Source organism: Danio rerio, chromosome 6 (genome assembly GCF_052040795.2).
Source record: "Danio rerio strain M-AB ecotype USA chromosome 6, GRCz13ab, whole genome shotgun sequence".
In the NCBI taxonomy this organism is placed as follows: domain Eukaryota; kingdom Metazoa; phylum Chordata; class Actinopteri; order Cypriniformes; family Danionidae; genus Danio; species Danio rerio.
The window spans coordinates 53,803,526-53,826,095 of NC_141026.1; the positions used below are offsets into that span (position 1 = coordinate 53,803,526).

Genomic DNA, 22,570 nt, shown 5'->3' on the forward strand with positions numbered 1-22,570 from the left:
AGTTGGAAGTGACAAACTAGAAGCATTACATGTTTATAGGGCTGTGCGTGTGCGATTTGAGGAAAGTATCTAATTGCGATTTTTATTTTATTTTTTTGACCGACATTGCTATTTTGATTTGTGATTTAATTTTGTAGTCAAGCTTCAGCTCAATAATCTGTATCGTAGCTTCCTACTGCTAAAATGCTGTGTTGGTTTGATAAAGAAACTGAAAAGATATTAACTTAAACATTTATTCAAATTTGTTTTTAAACATTCGGAAATTAAACACTCATTTTTTCCCTAGAGCAAACAATAAGCTCAAATAAAATGACCTTACCTGTCTGTAAACAAGTTGAACTCAAGTTAGGGAGGATGACCTGCTGTTGGGTTGGGTGAAGCTGCAGGCCCAGAGACCCAACTGCACGCTCAGACCAGCTATTTCTAGCAAGTAGCAACATCAGACACGCCAGCAAGGTTATTGATTTTATCTGAAAGTGCTACCAAAGACAATAACAGTAGCACAATAGCAGTAAACAATTGTTAATAAGTTCTGTAATGATTACAAATAAGTTTTTGGAAATCAAAATATCAGTTAATCTGCATATAATTTACAATATGAGCTCTCTTAGGTTAAAGCAAAAAAATAATTTGCTTGTGACTTGCGTATTTTTCCCCAGATAGATATTACAGAAAGATATTACAATTAAAAAGGGGGGTCTCTGCCAACACTAATAGTGCACCAAAGGCTGCAGATATTTCCACTGCTTTTTGCTCAAGAAATTAAAAATCTCCCCGACAAGAATGTAAAGCATTTATTTTCATTCAATAGTTTTCTTTTCGGCTTAGTCCCTTTATTAATCTGGGGTCCCCACAGCGGAATGAACCGCCAACTTATCTAGCACATGTTCTACACAGCAGATGCCCTTCCAGCTGCAACCCAACTCTGGGAAACTCAGCATATATTTTGTTTGATGTTATTTTCCACGTAAAAAAAAGAACCCTATTATTATTATTTACCATTTTTTCTCTGCATTGTTTACAGCTTGATGACTTGTGGGACCTCACGAAAAAGTACTCAAAAATAAAGTTTGTTGTGAGCAAATTACTATAAATACTATAATTTATTGTATGTAAAGAAATGTATATGAAGATAATATTCATTCCCTCAACTCAATACTAAACAGTGATAAACCCTTAATGATTTGAAAAAACAACAACAAATGACTGAAAATATTGAAGTAACTGAACAAGATCAATTTACAAATACTATTAATAAAAATACAACAGAATTAATGCATTAAATCAATCTAGTATGTTTATTGTTATATAATGTATTCAATCATAGCGTAATATTTTATTGTAGAAAACTTGTTTAGATTACAATTTATTAGTAGCTGAATTCAGGTTAGTTGATCTTTTAAACAGCAGGTGGCACTGTCTGAGAAAACGATAAGTCTGGAAGTGCAGGTCTAGCCGTCTGAGCGTGCAGGTCTTAGCATGCAGTTGGGTCTCCGGGCCTGCAGGTTCATAATGTTTGTGTTTTTTTGATTGTGCAATTCTGATTGAGCAGAACAAATGTGTGCTCACTCAATCGGCTAGTAAGACTATCACACACAGACACCAGTCAAGCTGCGGTCACACTGGGCTTTTCCACCCATAGACTTCCATTCATACGCACGCGAATGCGTCAGACTGGAAACACAGGGTCATGCGTCAAGTTTTGCAGGTTGCTGCGGTGCAAAGTTCAAGCTTGGTGAACTCTGACCTGCGAATTACCTGACTGTGTGAAACCAATCGAGGATCAAAACATGAACTCTCTGGACAGAAATTTAAAACATGGAGCAATCGCTCGCTTTATTAAATGCCTAATAAGCTTGTTTAATCCTGCCCCTTTTCGCAGCGCCGCGCGACAGAATTTCCCACGCTGAAACTCTAACCGTATGTTCACACCGAAAGCAATGAGAGCATCCAAGGATTTAAGGAGCCGTTGCAGGATATCAGTTACATTCCTGCATAAAACATGTTTCTAGCGTGAAAATGTAGCGCACTTCTTATCAAATTCATACAACAATGGAAGATCAAGTTGCGTCTAGTGTGGCTTTTCTTTATTTATCCAATATGTGTCCATACGTCTGAAATATCCTGAAGCAGCAGTACTGTCGCTTGAGTTTCCCGCTTTTTTGAGTTAAATTTATATAACTTTAATGAACATCAATAACTCGCCAGTAACTTATTTAATGCATGTTCCTGTAAGAAAACATTGTAAATCCGGCGACCGCAATCATCAAACCCTTGGGAACAACTGTGGTCGAAACCGAAGTTCACAGGTCTGTGTTCTCTGAACTCCTATCAAGCGGTGGACGTCTTCATTCTGATTGGTTGCCGCCGAACCGCGTCATAGCTCATTACCATAAAGTTGACTTGATTTCAACTCTCCTCGACGCCCACGCCGGAGAAGACGCGCCATGCTGCTCCTCGCCGCGGGCTCTCATTAAAAATGGATGACTTCCGGCTACTTTGACGCTCTTGTCCCTTTCGGTGTGAACGATGTGACCGCAGCTTCATGCAGTGGGTATATGCCGAAGCATGCTAATAGGACTTTTAATTTGCCAGTGACCTGGGTTAAGCGCTTCCGGCGAATTGAATGCCAATGGAAAATCCGGTGAGTTTAAGGTCTGTTTTCTTTAAAAATCAGCGATCTCCACTAGCTGAGTGATATCCGATTTAAAGTGGGTCTCAGATTGTACAAGAAGCACTGCATTAAATTACATTCCCCCCCGCCATGTCTTTATAATATGAGCATTTACTTTACCCCAGTATATTCAATGGAGCTTCTGCGCTAGCCTGCCGATTCTGACGGGTGCATGCGAGTAAACAGCTTTTTGTCTCGTTTTACGCTTGAGTTTATTGAACTGAATGTATTTTAATGACATTACAGCATCGATGTTGTATAAGGAACCGTATAAAATGGAAAAAAAGTTCACAATAACAGGTCACCGGAAGTGTATCAACATGGGAACAGCACTAGTCCGGCATATACCCTGTTGCTGTGGGCGGGGGAAATTAATAATACATTTCATTTTGCAACGTCTTGCGATGAGGTAATCACAACGTTTTAAATCACAGTTGCGATACGATTAATCTCACAGACCTCCATGTTAATATCAGTTTTATATCTTCTAAACATGAATCGTCATGTCTGTTTTGGAGTGTACTGGCTTATCAATATCCTAAAAACCTACAATGGTGTTACTAACATCTAAAAAACGTTCATTTCACGGGAGCTTTAAAATAAATATTTTTTGACATACACACATAACATCTCGACTCTGATCATTAGAAACTTTATTGAATTAAAAGTGTTGACAGCATTTGAGCGATCTCAGCAGTGTAGCACACACACCTTCAGCTCAACCTGCGACCAAATTCATCCGCGTAACACTTAGGAGACTCATACTGATTATTGACACGTGAACAGAAACCCAAAAATCGCAATATACAAACGTTTACACACACTCTCGCACACACATCATCATCATCATCGACCCCTTTGGAAAAATTCAGCATCCAGAAATGAAAGAATGTGTACCGAACACAACGAGAATGGAACCCATGCAAGCTTCAGACGCCCTCCTGCACCGTCGCGCTAAAGGAGATTCAAGTCAGGGATCAAAGGCGGCGCTTACAGCATCAAAGTGGGTAGAAACTACTGAAACGTCCCAGCATTCCTGGCGCCTCACCATCCAGGGTATGTGTGTGTGTGGGGGGGGGAAACAAAATAAGTCTAGGTGCCCACAATGCTGGGGTCGTGTGCTGAGTCCGGCAGTGGAGAATCGTGGCAGTGATACAGAAAGCAGTTTCCCCAGCAGCTGTAGCAGATGAGAAACAGCGCCGCCAGGAAGACTAAGGCACAAATGGTGCACGGCTTCCTCTCCAACAGGAAGCTGAGCAGGTAGAAGCCCATGAACATGGAGTGGTTGAACCACAGGGCCGGATTTAAGGGTTTGGGGATCAAGAGGACCGGGAGGAGCCACTGGAGGCAGTACATGGTCTCTGCGGAAGCGGGACGCTTTGTATGAGCTCAGATATATCCGATGTGACGCTACTACAACACAAATCCCTTGTGTGTCTGTGAGGGATTAGACGTGCTATCCAAATACGAGACCAGGCCTTTTGGAAAAGGAGAGAGAGAAAACATTTTAATACACACAATTCACTGCTCGACTTGCATTACCTTATAAGGCACCGAGGTCAATGCATCAGGGTGTATTTTAAGAGATTATGAGGCCAGAGGGTATTTTTAGATGCTGGCCTTGAGATACATATGAACAGTCTGACTAATATGTAAACACGATTATAGTATTGTTAATGCCGTATGTGGCTAGATATTCTCCTTAAATGGTCAATTGCTCAACAAATGCTTTAATTACATTTAAATATTTAAGGGTTTACTAAACTTAAATAGACAAACTAGTTTAAAAAATAAAAATATATTTACTTTGCATTTATTAAGTTTACCTAGTGAGACTATAGTTTTAAGCTCATAATAAAAATCCCTACATTGAGATTAGCATTTAATTTAACAAGAGATAACGTACAAAAAAATAATCGACAATAAACGTTAGGAAATATATTTAAATTATGTTGTTAGTGTGGCGTTACAATTCATTATAAACATTTAAAATGTTTATAATGAACTTATAAACATAAATAAACTTCCTGTATTTAAATTGAATAGTTCGAGCAACCCTAAAACAATTTAAATGCAAAGCTAAAGGAAATTCAGCTTTCATTCCTTACTCTGTTTACACGAAGGATCGACAATAAACAACACAAAAGCAAGAAATCTGGCGTTTAGTATAGCATTACTGTTAAATGTTAGACTGATCTAGTATTTCATGAACGTATGTAATCTATACCGTAAATATACGAACAATAAAAACATTGTGACGTTAGCGTGTTGGCTAACCGGATATCTAGCATGCGTTAGCTTGAGGCTAGGTGTTAGCGCAAAAATAAACCGTCCGCCCACACATGTAAACATATATGACGGTGGTAATCTTAATTAAACAAATCTTAAAACTCAAAAAGAGTGAAATGATCATGTTCAGACCTGCCATTTTTCAAATTCAATCCTGATCTCGCATTTAAGCCTTCGCCATTGAGTTCAGCTCTTTGGGTGATTGCGTAGATTTGTGCCACTCCAAGGACCCAAATGACGGTGTGGTGTGTCCTGCAGATGCCTGGTTAAAATTAATGTAGTTCTCTAAAATATCTCAAAAAGTGTCACATTTTTTTTCGGTTTCTTTATTACATTTACCTATGCTCTTTCATTAAATGATTGTATTTGAATTAGACCGTTCGATAATGATCCTAACGAATTATATTAATATTATTAATGCTTATGTTTGGTCAAATATTATACTACAAATTAATTAACCATGGTACCTTATGTATCTGCCTTGCCCATCATATCTACTTACTAAATATAACATATGATGGTTGTCATTAATTTAGTTGTAATATGTAGTTATAGTTATATTACAACATTTAGTTGTAATATAACTGCAAGGTTGAGAAAAAAAGGTGTATCTTGGTTAACAATGCAAACTATGCCTAATGTGTTTTGCTGACATATATGCCTACACACTCGTGCACTTAGTCCACCATCTGGCTTTTAGTGCTTATGAAGCATCAATTTGTGCTTCCCACACAATTCAGACTGAACTAATCAGAAATCCTTTGAGAAGTGTATTATAACACATATTCAAGAGAATTAATTGTTTAGCTGGTTAGCAAATTATGGCTAATGTGTTGCTGTATATATTTGAGCTATTAAAACACACATTTCTTAGGAACCCTAAGGTCAGAAGAAAGAAAGCACAGCTAGTTTTTAAAGATTGATTTGTTTTTTTATCTATTAAGATCTGATAATGTTTTATTATGGAGTCCGATCAGTCTCAAAAACATACTACAATTACAAAATAAAATTCATACACGTACAGCACAATTCACAAAACCAAAACGCATTTCTTAAAGACAAAATGCAATATGGTTTCTTCCCATACTGCTAAACTTCCGGTGAAAGCTTAATGTGACTTTTTTTCAAATGTATATGGTTGCTTTTACAGCATCGATGTTGTAATGTAATTAAACCATAGTTAAATAGACTTAAACATTCATTTAGTTGTTCAAGTGTAAAATGAGATGAAAAGCTGTTTACACACATGCGCCCATCAGGATTAGCAGGCTAGCGCAGAAGCTTTATTGTACTGTATATACTGGGGTAAAATAAATGTTCATATTTTAAAGACATGGCGGGGGAAATTAATACAGTGCTTCGTACATTCTAAGACCCGCTTAATATCTTATATCACTCAGCCAGTGACAATCGTTGATTTTTAAAGAAAACAAACGCGGAAATGTTGTAACAGCATACAGTTCACCGCAATCGCTTGACCCGGTAAAGTCTAGATTGGATACACGGCCGACTGGAAGTGCGATATGCACATCAATATAGCAGAATTGTTTATGACACTGTATAACAATAATTGGTATTTTTTACAGTAGCCTACTGTGATGGTTGGGTTTAGGGTTGGGGTGGGGATAGGCGTTAATACAATTTATTTGGTTATTTAATCGATAGCATAAATTATACTCGGTACATCTACTGTTTTTACATTACGGTGATGGTTGGGTTTAAGGTTGGGGTAGGGGGTAGACGTTAATAAAATACAATAAAAGGGAAATTTAATGAATAATATAAATAATTCTCATTAACTTCTCGCCGCAACCATGTCCGATCTAGCAACAACTGCTTGACCCAGGTTACTGAAAAATTAAAAGTCCTTCTGCATACCTTAGCATATATCGTATTTGTGAATTTACAAGGCGCAAATTCCCGAATGAATAGAAATTTGTACATTTATGAACTGTTTGAATTTACAAATTGTGTTTTGTGTATTTATGAATTGTTTTTGAATTTACAAATTGGATTTTATAAATGTCAATTGTGCTGTGCATGTGTGAATTTTATTTTGTGAACATTATTTTTGAGACTGATCTGACTCCATATTTTATGCAGTTTTAAAAATAAGACAATGTCTATCTATCTATCATCTATCTATCTATCTATCTATCTATCTATCTATCTATCTATCTATCTATCTATCTATCTATCTATCTATCTATCTATCTATCTATCTATCTATCTATCTATATCTAAATTAGCTTTGAATCATGTACTTTATATATATATATATATATATATATATATATATATATATATATATATTTATATATATATTACATTATGTTCATATAAAACTTGACTACTTTAGCAAATAAATTAATATATTAACAAAATAAAACCCACACAATACAAAGCAATGCACCTGACAGAATAAAATATTGTTTTAATTTTCAATATTTAATTAAAATCCCCAACTCCAGCACATCTCTGCTTGAGGACACTACCACAGTGCATGATAAAGGTGCACTCCATAACCAACCCGTACATAAACAATGCAAAATATACATCGCCAGGCAGCTGATGATGAATAATCTGACATCTTGTCGCATTTGTGTTGAATGCTGAAAAAAATGATAGTGTTTCCATCGCGCATGGCTAAATCTCCCTCGAGATCTCCGTGGAAAGGTCTTCCTGTCAGCATCACACCGTTACTATGAGATCTGTGGAGCGATCCCGCGTCAAGGTAGGTACGCGTTTTCTTTCCAAAAAACGTTGAAATAACCGAATAACAAAGGTGGTAAAGGCTAGTTCGCGTGCTACGTTTGTGTTTTTGTAGCACGGCTGTTAAATATTCGTGGAAAACAAAATACTTGCGGTATTACAAGGTCATATCTTATTGAACTACCATCGGATAAAACGTGTTATTGACAACGTACATTGGCGAATTACAGTCGATATTTCGCTTTAGCTGTTATCGCTGTCGGTTTTAAGCGTTTGTAAGGGTGTAAAGTCAGGTAAAATGGGCCACTGTGATCATGAAGGTAAACCGTAAACGTTAGAGCAGAATGAACATCTCTGCGTATCGCCCACATTGCTGTTTCTGTGTTTTGTTTAGCTTTTTCTTATTTATACGTCGCAATAACAGTGTTTTTGCTAATGAGCTGTTTGAATGGTCTCCATCCTCGTCAAGATCACTGTTCAGGTAAAACATGTCATTTAACAAAGAAACAAGCGCTATTGTAACTTACACCAGATTTTTCTACCCTTATATTCATTTTAATTGAATAGGTAGGCATTACAAGACATGGTAAATGTGCTAATATTGCGAGAACATTAATATTCATTCATTAATTCAGTTGTTCAGTCATTCATGAATTCATTTTCCTTCGACTTAGTCCCTTTACTCATTAAGGGTAGCCACAGCGGAATGAACCGCCAACTTATCCAGCATATGTTTTACACAGCGGATGGCCTTTTTGGTGCAACCCAGTACTGGGAAACATCCATACACATACACTACGACCTAGCGCATGTCTTTGGACTGTGGAGGAAACCTGAGCACATGGAGGAAACCCACGCCAACATGGGGAGAACATGCCAACTAACCCAGCCAGGGCTCGAACCAGCGACCGTCTTGCTGTGAGGCAACAGTGCTAACCACTGAGCCACAGTTTTGCTAAAAAAAATTCTATATAATAATAATAAAAATTACATTTTCACTAAAATACAGAAACTGTTTCTAAGTTTTTTTTTCTGTAAGCAAGTATTTTACAGGACTTTAGAGATCCTCAAAAATGTCTCTGTCAGTGTTTTCAAACTATTAATTTACCAAAGTCACACAAGCGCCAATTTCACATTTGTTACATCCATAACAAAAAGGCCTCACATCAATAACAACGCTTTTTCCTCATAAATGCAAAAAACTTAAATAAAAAAAACAATCATTTTTGTTCTATAGTGAGCAACCATATCCTTTTGATTAGTATTATTTATTTTGGGTTGTGCAGTTTAATTCATAGAGTTTTCACAAAGTATGATGTATACTGTAAACTTGCTGCCTTTTTTTGGTTACATCCATAACCCATGTTTATTTTCCTAATTTAAAGTACAAAATATGTTTACAGATTGATATTTATGTGGTCCCTTAACTCTGTGGTTAGTTCTTCTGGAAAATTTAAACAGATGTTTCAATATAATGTTAACATATATTTTCTCTGTGAATTTATATGTTGAGTTTTTACATCCATAACACTGTAATTGCTCATATATATATATATATATATATATATATATATATATATATATATATATATATATATATATATATATATATATATATATATATATATATATAATATATATATATATATATATATATATATATATATATATATATATATATATATTATCCCATATATCGATAGTTCACACAAATAAAGAAACATTTACTTGTTTTAAACCAAAACAAGCTTCTTCTGTTAAACACAAAAGAAGATATTTTGAAAAATGTTGGAAACCTGTAACTTCCATAGTATTTTTTTTTTCTATTATAAAAAAATCAATGGTTACAGGTTTTCAGCTTTTTTTCCCCCCAAAATATCTTAATTTTGTTCAACAGGAAAAACAATCTGATGAAGTTTGGAACCAATTGAGGGTGAGTAGATTTTAATTTTGGGGTCCCTTTAAAGACAATAACAGTGTTTTTACAAAGCAAAAGTGTAGAAATCATGTTTTTCCTTTTTGTGTTTTTACAAATACCATGGTTAAAGCAAGCCATGGTTAGTGAAGCAAAGCCATAGTTATTTTATAGTAACTTCAGTATCCATATTTTTTTTTGTTTTATTGGAAATTTTTTTTAATTTTGCATAAAAGTAATAAATATAAAGGGATATAATACTTACAATATAAAGAATGTTAGTGTGGCATTCATTACATCATGGCTTTGTTGTAAGGAACTGTCCATTTGAAAGATTTTTGTATATTATTTTAAACATTACACAGTTGATTGAGGAGAAGTGGATGTACAGTAGCCTAAAAATAATTTGCTTTATTGCCAATTTATCCCCATTCCTTAAGTCCCCTTATTATTGTTACAGTCATGTTAAATAGCTTGCAGTAGTTTCATTTTAAATAATACCATCATTCCAGAACTATCCTGCAAATCTGATATCTGAATACTTTAACTGTAAACACACTTAAAAGAGCTTAAGATCATCACAGTTTTCATGGTAAGCATGTACACCTACACACATACTGTATGGATGCACTATCCTCCGGAGCTAACATCCTTTTCTCAAGGACACAGTGTTGATCGTGTCCGCTCTTAAATTAGAATCGTAACCTTTTGGTAACAAGCTCATGTTTTACATGAGACATGAAAATTAAATATAAATTTCCTAAGCAGAGCGACACTGTGGCTCAGTGGTTAGAACTGTGGCCTTGGCTATGTCAGTTGGCATTTCTGTGTGAAGTTTGCTTGTTCTCCCTGTGTTGATGTGGGTTCATTCCACTGTGGTGACCCCTGATAAATAAAGGGACTAAGCCAAAGGGAAATGAATGAATGAATTCATAAACAGTGCAGATACCTACTTCTGTATGGAAGCATACGAGTAGCATAATTCAGTTCAAAATGTAATATGCAAAATGGCAATGCAATATGTTAAATGGCAATGTATTTCTGTATTTGAATTTGCATTTTCCAAGACATATGAGCAATGTTTGGTGCAGAATGAAAATGTAAATTAAATTACATTGTTTGCATTTCTCATTTCAAACACTGTTTTAATATGTAAATTGTATCCACATTTTAAAGCTTTATAAGTAGCAAAACTAAATTGAAAATGCTATACACAAACTGAATTTGATGTGAATAAAGTACAAGCAGAAACTGTAGCAAAATGATAATTTAAATGTTATTTGTCCTAAATGCATTTACACTCGCGTCTAGGAAACGCAGGATTACATTTTCAGCACATCAGCATGGGATGTGTGTAGCAAAATTAATTTTGAAATGTAATACGCAAAACGATAATGCAATATGTAAAAGGCAGTGTATTTCTGCATTTCAGTTAGCATTTTCCAAGACATATGTGCAATGTTTGCTGCAGAATGAAAATGAAAATAACATAATGCATTTTCATTTAACACATCGCGACGAATGAAAGCCAATTTGAAATTGAAAATGCATTCTGGCCTGGCCACGCCCACAGACGGCCACCGTTGCTGCAAGGCAGGTTTTAGGTTATGTCGTCACAGCTGCCGCGAGGACTATTTGGGACATTTGGCAGCATAAACATGGCGAAGTCTGTTCCTCAGCGGCTTCGTGAAGCTGCACGAGCCCTCGAGCTTGAACTGGGAAATACTTTAGAAAACCAATCACCTCCTAGCTCAGAAAAGTTGGCTTAAGGTTTGATATTCGCGCACGGAGTTTTAGGGATCATCTGCAAATTACATCGACATAAACAGTTAGCTTAAAATCAGAAAGTAATCTAAATATTTTGCTCTTAAAAAGTGGTTAAAAACAAAACAGCAGTGTTTGCACAAATAGTCTACTGTTAGTTGGTTGGATCATGTCGCCTTTGCTTTTGCCTGCAGTAATTGTATGTAAAGAATTGTAATGTTGTGTATGTTTCTATTATATTTGCATTTTGTCGATTTTTGAGCCTCCTGTGGACAGGTGTTGAGAATAAGCAAGTTTGCTAAAACACTTAAACAAATGCATTTGGTTGTCCAGCGTAACTGTGATGTCCATGTCAAATAAAAAAAAAAATAAATGAAGTGTGGAATGATGGACAATTACGCACTCAACAGCCGCAGCTTTGCTCACATAGCGGAAGGGTCGGAGCTATCAGACATGTTGGATAACTTTTTTATTTTGGATTATGAAAGCAAAATTTAGAATTTCCGCTTAGTAAAAAAACATTTGTGCTCCATTTGAGACGACACTACATTCATATACTATGCTGTTGAGTGTGTAAGTGCATATGTGCGTGAGTGCATAGTGTATAGTGTGCCATTTGGGACGCAGCAAATGTAAAAAGGTTCAGTATTGAAGACACCTGGTGCCACATTCTAATCAGCTAATTAACTCAGACACCTGCAAAGGCTTTTAAATGGCTCTCAGTCTAGGGCTGTTTCTTAATATCAAGAACGCAGAGAACGGACTTGTGTTCTTGTGGAGACCGATCTTGCCAGGTGTCCTCAGAAGAACGAACTCAGGAGACCGCGAGGGCAGGGAACGAGTTCTTTGAGAATTGAGATGCTGCGTTCTTCCTGATGGTCACATGACCTTCACATGGTTTTAATGGTAAATTATTTAAACAATACAGCCTTCATACAACAATTTATTGTTATTCCCCTTTTCAAAATATGTACTTTGCATAAAAACATTATAAATAAATGTTGCACAATATAAATTAAACTGATTTTAATACGAATTTCAGCAAACAAACACCCTTAATGTGTTTATTCCTTAATTAAGATATTCATGGTAATGTTTACTTTCACCATTTCATTTAGAGAAACTCCTGAGGGAAATAAGTCATATCTCTGAACTTTGATAATAAATCTAAATAAAATGCAGCGCTTCCCACCTCCAGTCGCAATGACTTCTGGGACTTCCAGAGCGAGTTCGGTGCTCAAGTTTGCATCGGTGCGTCCTCGATATCAAGATCACATCTGGGAAGTTTCCTCCATACTTGCGGTCTTGAGTATTGGAACTGAACTTAGGCAGCTGATGATGAAGTTACACGATAACACGAGGACGCAAGACCGCTGAAGAACGCATATTGAGAAACAGTGTAGGTGTTCAGGCTACACAATTATTGTACACAATTATGGGGAACACGGCTGATTTGACAGTTGTCCAAAAGACCACCATTTACACCATGCAGGAGGGCAAGACAAGTGCATAAATTCTACTCATATGACCTGTAGTATCAATACCGAGGTATTACATTCTGGTATCGTATGGACCCTTTTCACAAGACTGTTATGACACATTTACACGATCATCAAAATCTGAAATCCTTGAAAGTTTTTAATATTTATATTTTTTTTAAAAACGGATGAATATTTATATGCATTTATGAATGTGTTATATCATCTGTGCGTTAAGTTACAAAAAACGAATTACTGCTTGTGAGAGATGTTTCTAATGCAGAGTCTATGGGGCTGAGAGTAAATTTGACATTTTTCTCTCCTCTGGCAGTCGTCATCAATCTCACACAATTTTTTTCTCCTTTTTCTGTAAGTCTTGATAACACCATCATGGAGTTTTTCTTTTATTATTTTAGCAAATAGGATTGTAGAAATGTATTTGTTGTATTCTCTTATTTACTGCATTCTCCCAACTATGACGACTTCTGCTGCAGAGAAACCAGGAAATGTGAAAAGGGTCTATTGAATCCAAAATTATAGTATCGAGCCATCCCTACTACCGTGTTTTATTTTATTAGACATTTTCTGCGATATTATCTACAGTAAAAAAAAAATTGTGATGATGACTAGAATGGACTTTGGAATTTAAATGTTGTGATTTGGTGTTTCTTAAATATTATGCTCTGTTGTTCAATCATAAAATAAGTCGTACTGTCTTTTAAAGGTAAAACAAGAGGCATTTGATTCAACATGAGTGCCTGGACTCAGTGTGGATGGAGTCTCTGAATGCCGTGGAGCTCCGTGAACTGGGGGAACGTCCTCAGGCCTCCTCAGGACCACGGCCATCAACAGGCATCGAAAATGCATCATTCGAGGATGAGGATCCGGGATCAAGGATCCGCGTTACCTCCAGAGCATCTGGACCTAGCTTCACATCCATTGACTCCCAATCAAATCCGCTGCCTATACAGAGAGAAGTGCCATCGCCGCGCTCTGAAGACGAACCCGAGCTCGAGTATAACGACCATTCAGTGGACTACGGGTTCATTTTCGCACTTGTTTTCCTGGTGAGTGGGATCATATTAGTGGTAATCGCCTACACCATCCCAAGAGAGGCAAAAGTCAACCCGGACCAAGTGACAGCGCGTCAGATGGAGAAACTGGAGATGTACTACGCACAACTCGGTTCTCATCTTGACAAATGCATTATTGCAGGACTGGGTTTGCTCACTCTGGGAGGAATGCTGTTATCTGTTTTATTAATGGTGTCTATATGCAAAGGAGAACTGTATCGGAGGAGGACTTTCGCTAGAAGACCCATGAAATCATACGGATCCATTAACATGAGGATGAGGCAGTTGGCTGAAGGTGACGGGAGGGACACTCTTGTGGAATGTGAACCGAACACCACCGCCGATGCGGCCAACGGTAATCAGGTTCCTCCAGGAACGCTAAACACGTAGCACAACCAAATCACACTGAAGAGTTACAGTTCCTAAAGGAAAAAGTACATGCAAGGCAGCAGCATAATGTTTTTGGTCAATTTTATATTTTGGGTTTTAAATTAAATTGCTTTAAGTTCAAGGTTGCTGTCATCAATACATTCTGTGTGTTGCCAGATGTCAGTAAAATCAATTATAAAAAACTACGAAAAGAAGCCAACAAGAAAAAACAAAAAAACAAAAACAATTATACAACTTTATCCATTTACAATATGCAAATGATATTAATTAAATCTGAATATTTCATAGTTTAATTGCAAATAGAAAACCAAAATATGAATAAATGTTTTGGTAAATTTAAGATTTTGGCTTTTAAATAAATTTTAAGGTTGATGACACCATTATGTTGTGCTGTATTGCCAGATCTCAGTAAAATCAATCAAAACTATTAAAAGAAGCCAAAGAAATCAAATAAACTAACAAATATACAACTTTGTTTACTAACAATATGCAAATGATAATAATTAAATCTGAATATGGAAAATAAGAGAATTTCCTAATTTAATTGCAAAAAAAAATCTAAATATTTCATAATTTTGTATAATAAGTGGAAATGGCAACGCTGATTAATGCATGAGGCAGTTAGATGGTTAAATAGTAAAAAAAAAAACATGGTGCTAATTTGATATGCAAATGAGCAAAAGAAAAATCTTTTAAGTTTTTGTTGCAAAACATACAGTTAAAGTCAGTATTATTAGCCCCCCGCCCCCACTGAATTAGGTTAGGGTAATTAGGCAAGGTTAGGGTATTTAGGCAAGTTATTGTATAACGATGGTTTGTTCTGTAGACAGTCGAAAAAAATAGCTTAAAGGGGCTAATAATTTTGACCTTAAAATGTTTTTTATTAAATTAAAAACCACTTTTATTCTTGCAGAAATAAAACAAATAAGACTTTTTCCAGAAGAAAAAATATTATCAGACATACTGTGAAAATTTCCTTGCTTTGTTAAACATTATTTGTGAAATATTTGAAAAAGAAAAAGAAATTCAAAGGGGGGGCTAATAATTCTGACTTCAACTGTATATATATGACATTTCTATCAACCAAACTAGAAAGGCTAAGGCCGAAATCATCAACTAAACAAACAAACAAACAAACAACAATACACTAAGACATGGAAAAATCTGTAAAGACAACAAATATAAAGCAACATGATTTCACTTACTATAATTTATTGGACTTCTGGTTTGGCGCACAAATGAATGCCTCACCTATAGTAATCTTGAACATTTTAATCCTTCTTAAACAGGCTTTGTTTTCTTTGTGCCAAAAAATTATTTAAATTTTATTTTACTTAAGTTGATGAAATGTGCAATTTTCATACATGATAACTTATTAAAGGGTACCTATTATGCCCCTTTTAACAAGACGCAAAATAAGTCGCTAATATATATAAAGTTTCAGCTCAAAAAACCCCCAAATAATGTTTTATATCTCTTTGAAATTGCCCCGTATACTCTTTGACCCTAGTTGTGCCATTTTGGTGACTGATGCTTTAAATTAAAATGAGATCTTTTCAAAAGAGGGCGGGGCTTTAAATGCGTATGTGTCAGCATAGTGGCAGATTCAAAAACAAGACAACGTCCTAAGATAACGAGGGAGAGATTGTCACTAATGGGCTGGGCTTTCCCCCTCTGATGACACGTGCAAAGGGAGAATGTCAATCAAAGCGTTTTCTGCATAATAGGTCCACTTTAATGCTGCCTTGCATGTACTGTTATCATTTCAGCCAAGTTCCTGGCAAACACTCTTAAAACACCGAATGTGATGATGCAAAAAGAAATGGTAACTCCTTAAAAGACAACAGAATGAAAGCACAATGGTGAAGCGTCATAATAACTCAACATGCTGCAGAACAAACCGCCATCAGCTACTCGACAAAACTTGAAATAAATGTCTGTATAACCTACAACTGCTACACTTAAGACACTATGAGTGGAATATATACAAGCTATTATTATCCAAGGATGCAATATGCCTTAAGATGTTACTAATGTTCACCGTGAACACATTTAGGCTTGTTTGTATTTGTATACTGTTGGTGTTTTTGTATATGTGTAACACACACTTACTCGTTGTCATCAGCCCACGTTCTCGGAGTAGAAGACAATGTACTGCAACCAAGGGAATAGACATATGAATGCTAAATGTTTTAAAGGAAATATCTATTTTACAATATCTATCAGGATGGTAATTTAGTAGATTTGTGCTAACAAAAATGTGAAGTTTTACTGTAATGGTGCAATACGCATTAGGTTAAAGTAGAAACATATATATTTCAATATAAATGTTCGGGTTACAAAGCTGTCGTCTTCTCGTTAACACAACAGATATAGGCTACTGTATGCTTTAAGAATAAGCTCATTGCTAGGGGGATATTGACAAAAATATGAAATTGCAATATTTTTTCGTAAATTACAATAATTATTATAATTATAATTATAATAATTATATTGTGTGTTTTTGTGTGCTGTCTGTGATTAAGCACTAAACCACCAGTATGTGACAGCAGATCCCTCCCAGCAAACACTTTTGTGTCTAATAGACGTCTATTAGACATCTAAACGTAGACAGCTTGTTAAAACAAGGCTAAACTTGGGCTGTTAGTGAAAATCTAATAGACATCTAAGAATAACCTAAAACTACACTAATCGTCAAATAGACAGATTAGACAAGCAGTATATGTGTAGGTATTTATTTCTGTTTATTTGATGACTAGTCTAGTTTTGACTTTATTTTGATCTTAGACGTCTATTAGATTTTCACTAACAGCCCAAATTTAGCCTTGTTTTAGCCAAGACGGCTATTTTTAGATATCTATTAGACATCTTTTAAAGACAAAAAGTGCTTGCTGGGCTGAGTCAATAGCCACTTTCATGATATCGTGAGACTGGAAAATGTCTGGAACAACTTTACCGGTAAATTCAAAAAAGCACTGTTCAAACACGCAAAGATGTTCCGGAATTTTTCTGGAAATGCCGTTCACACATTCATTCCAAGATACCGGTAAATTCTGACTAAGAAGGAACATAGAAACGTTTTCTGACTTACATCTAGCAGCTAGATAGGTCTGAAAAATATTCAAAGGCTTTTATTTTCATAAACAGCGCGGATGTGATTAGCAATTTTTACCTTCTGCGTTCACACAGAGTAGCAGTCCGGCAAATTACCGGTAATGTTACAACTTTTATTTTCGGAAAATTGCTTGAAAGAATTTACCGGTATTTTCTAAAAAAGTCTGTATGTGTGAAAGTGTGTAATGAACCATTCATTCAAATGATTCATTTAAAACGACGATTCTATTAGACATCTTATAAAAACAAAAAGTGCTTGCTGGGCTGAGTCAGTAGCCACTTTCATGATAACCGTGATACCAGAAAATGTCCAGAACAACTTTACCGGTAAATTAAGAAAAACACCGTTCACACAGGCAAGAATGTTCCGGAATTTTCACACGTGATCCCTTTCCAAAAATTTGCCAGTAATTTTTCAAAAAGGTCTGTACGTGTGAAAGGGTCTAATGAAGCATTCATTCAAATGATTCATTCAAAACGACTGATTCATTTAGAAATGCAGCAATTTGCTTTCTATGCCTGAAATCAATTAATGAGCAAAACTATTTTGTTGATATTCTGTAATGCACTGTATGAAGGACGCTTTACTGTGTTACAAAATGAAGTGGCTAAATGTGACATGTTTATTCATACTACCTAGATAAGCACAATATTATCAGAATGTTCAGTAAATTACCCAATAATGGGTCTGACAGAGATGGAAAAATTCTACTTGCCCCGTAATTTTTTAAAAAATTTAGTAATAAAATATAAAACCATTAAGTTATTTCTGTTTTTAACATTAATTAGTGTCATAAAGTCAAAGGCTAGTTTGATCTAATGGTCAAAAGCTTCCGTTTATGATCATAAAAACACAAACGTAACGCTTGTAAATGAACACTTTCCAAAAAAAAAAAAACACATAAAAGAAGAAAGATATCGTTGTAAGCATCGGCCAAAATGGGTTTAATACTGCCTTATTTGATACCTGTGAAAATCCAATATTTTGCATAAATATTACTGTCCATATTCATAATATAGGACATACATTTTATCCTTTGTTTAGCAAATTCAAATCCATTTATTATGCGATTTCAGATGCACACTTTGTGAAGGATTCATTGAATCACTGACTCAAATGTTTTGTTCGAAAACTGATGTGAACACTGCAGTGTTTCTGCTTTTTGTTCTACTTTGCTTGTACGAAATCAACATCACATTTGCGATCACTCACATGCTGATATTCAGGCAAACGGCACTTTTAGGATATAAAACACAAACCCACACAGGGATATTTGTGCTTTCAAAACTTGAATTATTCTGTCATTTCTGATATATCTTCATGACACATCTAAAGAGTGCTTTGATATGTTGAGTGACATATTCAATTACTGCAGCTCGCACATCATTAAACACGTATGATATTATCGTAGACCAGGAGTGTCCAAACTCGGTCATGGTGGGCCAGTGTCCTGCATAGTTTAGCTCCAACTTCCTTTAACATACCTTCCTGGAGGTTTCTAGTATATATAGGAAGAGCTTGATTAGCTGGATTAGGTTTGTTAAATTGGGGTTGGAATTAAAATATGCAGGACACCGGGCCTCCAGGACTAAGTTTGGACACCCCCGTCGTAAACAATAAATATTGTAGACTATTCATTCCCTCATTTATAGTTGTGATAGCACATAAGCAGAGGTTGATATTTGTCATTCAGCTTTTCCGGATCTTATAGGAATCTGCCTGAACCTTGGTCCCTTTGGTTCAGCTTTCCTGCTGAGTTTTCACTATTTTCTAAAAGCACAGCGTTCGAAAGCAAGACTGTAATCAAAACGAAGCAGAAATCTAATAAGAGCAGATGTATTACACATCTTAGGTGTAGTAAAGATTGCCCTGGCCTGCAATCTCACATGTCCCGGGTGTCCAAAATACAGTACATATCCAGTGTATCTGCAGAAAGCTTTATAATGGCAACTGGTAACTGATATATAGACAAATCACATTGCATTAGTAGAGTCGCAAAAGTGCACTTGATTAACATCATTTTAAGATGTAGAATGCTTTAGGAAAGCTTTTTGCTATTTATATAAATGTTGACTCAAATCTTAAAAAAACGAAAACCCAAGCAAAGAGTTTTATCATTATTACACTAAATCCAATGGTTAATTGGAGCACATTGGGAATAGAGTTACTTACGGCTAGTTCACACCAAGCACGATAACTATAAACATAACAATGAAAACATTGCTGTGGATTTTATCTTTCAGAACGTTTTTCTCTGCTTGATAAAACACTGATAGCCACATTGTGGAGAAGAACTGATGTTAAGCCCTCTTTTCAAAGATAATGACTATCTTGAAAACAATTGGTTATACAATGGGAGCGAATAATACAAATTTACATTGAAGCTATGCAAGCCAGGCTAGCAAATTGAAGTATGAAAATAAAAAGTACCTCAGGTATTTAGTGTAGTCTCAGTGTCTTTGCATTGCCTCCTTTAAAAATGCTGGGGGAAAATCATTTGTGCGGTTGTTAATCCACTACACTGACGCTTTATCAGATAGATTCCACGAGCTGGATTCACTGGTCAGATGAACTACAAATGTAACATGAATAAAAATTAGAAACAGATTATTATTGTTTACTGGTGTGGACAAATTTCGCTGTCATTATATTTGCTGTTATTGTTCTTAGTGTAAACGTCCCTTTAGGCTGTGTGTCCACTAAAGCGTTTTTGCCTTTTATTATTTATAATTTTAAAAATGCTCAATTGTGAGTGTTTTTTTAGCGCATGTTTTATTTTTCAGTCGGTTGCTATGATACAAACGACTTTTGCTGTAGCTTTACAAATTGAATATCTTTAGCAGATTACTTGTTGACAGTTACATGGTACTGACTGTTTCGCAATATGCATTCTTCAGCGATCTTGCGCCCTTGTGTGCTCGTGTAACGTCATCATCAACCTCCAAAGTTCAGTTTCAAAACTCAAGACCGTCAGAACGTAAGTTCGTTCTCTGTGTTCTTGGCATTGAGAAATAGCCATTGTCCTGCCCCCTCCTCCACTGTAATTGTACGGCTAGCTCAAAAGTGACACTGATAGGCGCTACGTTTTTTTTTTAACTTGCAACGGCTAAAAACAATTGACAATATCAGAAAACAAACTAACAGCTCAAGAAAAAGTTTGTGGACACGCAGCCTTAGGGGCCGATCACACCGAACGCACTTTTTGCATCGAGAGGCGCCTTTTTCTGAATGATTTACTAATGGCCGTGAGCGTTATGTCCCCTGTGTGGCAATCGTTTTAACCACCTGCTGCGTGCCTTGCGTTTTTGCCCTCTCTCGCTGTGCACTCACAGTTGGAAAAAAGTCAACTCTGGGTGGAAAAAGCGCGTTACGTCAGTCGCGTCTTTTTCAATCTGCAATCAAATAAAAGCAGAGGAGGTGACCGTTGAGGTGACAGCAGTGTTTGTGTTGTCAAGGCGACTACAGAGACTTTCGAAAATGGAGGAGAGACTAGTGGTCGCTGTTTTGAGTTATCTGCTGCCGTATTACTCCCATATCTTGAATATCACAATATTATTAAATATTAAAATGATAACAATATCAACAGCAGCACTCACGGACAATACACAGCTGATTCAGTTGTTGCCTAGCAACATAAAAAGCGCAACACACTGCTTTTTTCTTGTCAACAAAGTGTGATACACCTTTGTGATACACCTCGCGTTTTTGGAACGTAAATAGGTGAGTTCGGTGTGATCGGCTCTTTATGCTACAGGGCTGTTTAGTGCTTGATTCTGATTGGCTGATGATGAACCAGTGAAGGTGTGCAATTATTGTCAGATGAATGCACAGCAAATATAGTTCGATTAGTTTCATAACACAACGCTGAATTATTTCAGAAATATAACAATTAAAAATAAAATCACAACTAAACAAAAGCTTTTAAATGAGATCCTAAACACAAAAGCAGTTTAAAGACAAAAATCCAAACGTTTTGAGATACAACACTGTAGTGAAATAATCAACCCTAATTTGTTGAATTATTAGAAAATAAGGTGTATTTCATACATAATTTATTACACATTATTTACACAACATATTTCATAAAGTCTAGAGATTGTTGGAACGTTACTATATACTGTCCTTATAGAATATTTGGTGGTGTTTAAAGTGTGATGCGTTTACATGCTGCTTGATGCATCACTAACTGAAGTGCTGTTGAAATGATGATTAAAGTGATAGATGTTTTTTGATGCCATCATGTTTCTCATTGCATAACACAATTATAGTAAATATATATCTGTCTTTTATTATCTGTAAGATGTTGGTTATGGTGTGATGTAAAGGTGTGAGACGAAAGGGAAGGTATTAAGTTGCTTTCATGTCTTCGGTTGTGTAAATATATTGTCTTGTAAGCACAGAGGTATTTAATATCGAGCACATTTAGCATTTATCCGAAACCAAATCACTGCTGTTGGTCACATTGCTCATGCACAAGTCCCTAAATGAATGTGAATGCCATTTAAATACATTACCAAATGTCTAACAATCGTTTTTCCATGTGTCAGAATGAACCGAGCAAGTCGGATTGACAGTATTGATAATGGAATGTTAGCATATTCAACTTTTTTATGTATATCAATGCATTTTTTTTTAGAAAGGATGCATAAAATCAACCAGAAGATAATAATAATATTACTAAAAAATGTAATTGTGAATAAATGCTGCCCTTTTTTTGTTTATGTTCAACAAAGAGTCTTAAAAATGAATCTTTTAAAAGAATATTAAGCAACACAACAGTTTTTAACATTATCAATAATGAGAAATTCTTCTTGAGCAGCAAATTGTCATAGTATTACTTAGCCTGAAGTAATAATGCGGAAAATTCTGCTTTAAATCACTGAAATATATGACATTATTAAAGTATATTCAAACAGAAAACAGTTATTTTAAATTGTAATCGTTTTATTTCACAATATTAATGCATTTTAGTTCAATAAATGCAGTCTTGGTGAGCCTAAGAGACTTTAAATATCAACATGTCATACTATTGAATGGTAGACTCCATTAAAACAACATATCGTATATGTACATTAATAAATAAATATGCTTGTTTTAATCCAATCACTTACCTCACATTATATCAATCATACAGATGTAGGTCACTCGGGTATTACACAT

The 22,570-nt window shown here is 35.6% G+C and overlaps 2 protein-coding genes across 3 annotated transcripts; one reads left to right on the forward strand and one right to left on the reverse strand.

Annotated features, from left to right (window-relative positions):
- Nucleotides 1–3,306: 3,306 nt before the first annotated feature.
- blcap (bladder cancer associated protein) lies at nucleotides 3,307–5,351 on the reverse strand. Its single transcript, NM_131493.2, is given in 2 exon segments — nucleotides 3,307–4,152; nucleotides 5,096–5,351. A coding segment is annotated over 1 exon segment (264 nt). The 5' UTR covers nucleotides 4,031–4,152; nucleotides 5,096–5,351; the 3' UTR covers nucleotides 3,307–3,766.
- Nucleotides 5,352–7,622: 2,271 nt separating this feature from the next.
- Nucleotides 7,623–21,286, forward strand: tmem74b (transmembrane protein 74B). Of its 2 annotated transcripts, none has more exons than XM_087258088.1 (3): nucleotides 7,623–7,697; nucleotides 13,557–16,882; nucleotides 16,957–21,286. In XM_087258088.1, exon 2 carries the CDS (start codon nucleotides 13,606–13,608, stop codon nucleotides 14,293–14,295), a length of 690 nt encoding a protein of 229 aa, XP_087114214.1. In that variant the 5' UTR covers nucleotides 7,623–7,697; nucleotides 13,557–13,605; the 3' UTR covers nucleotides 14,296–16,882; nucleotides 16,957–21,286. The 2 variants fall into 2 exon arrangements, with proteins under 2 accessions (XP_087114214.1, XP_087114215.1); XM_087258089.1 differs by having other exon boundaries at nucleotides 13,557–15,031; nucleotides 15,236–18,295.
- Nucleotides 21,287–22,570: the final 1,284 nt, after the last annotated feature.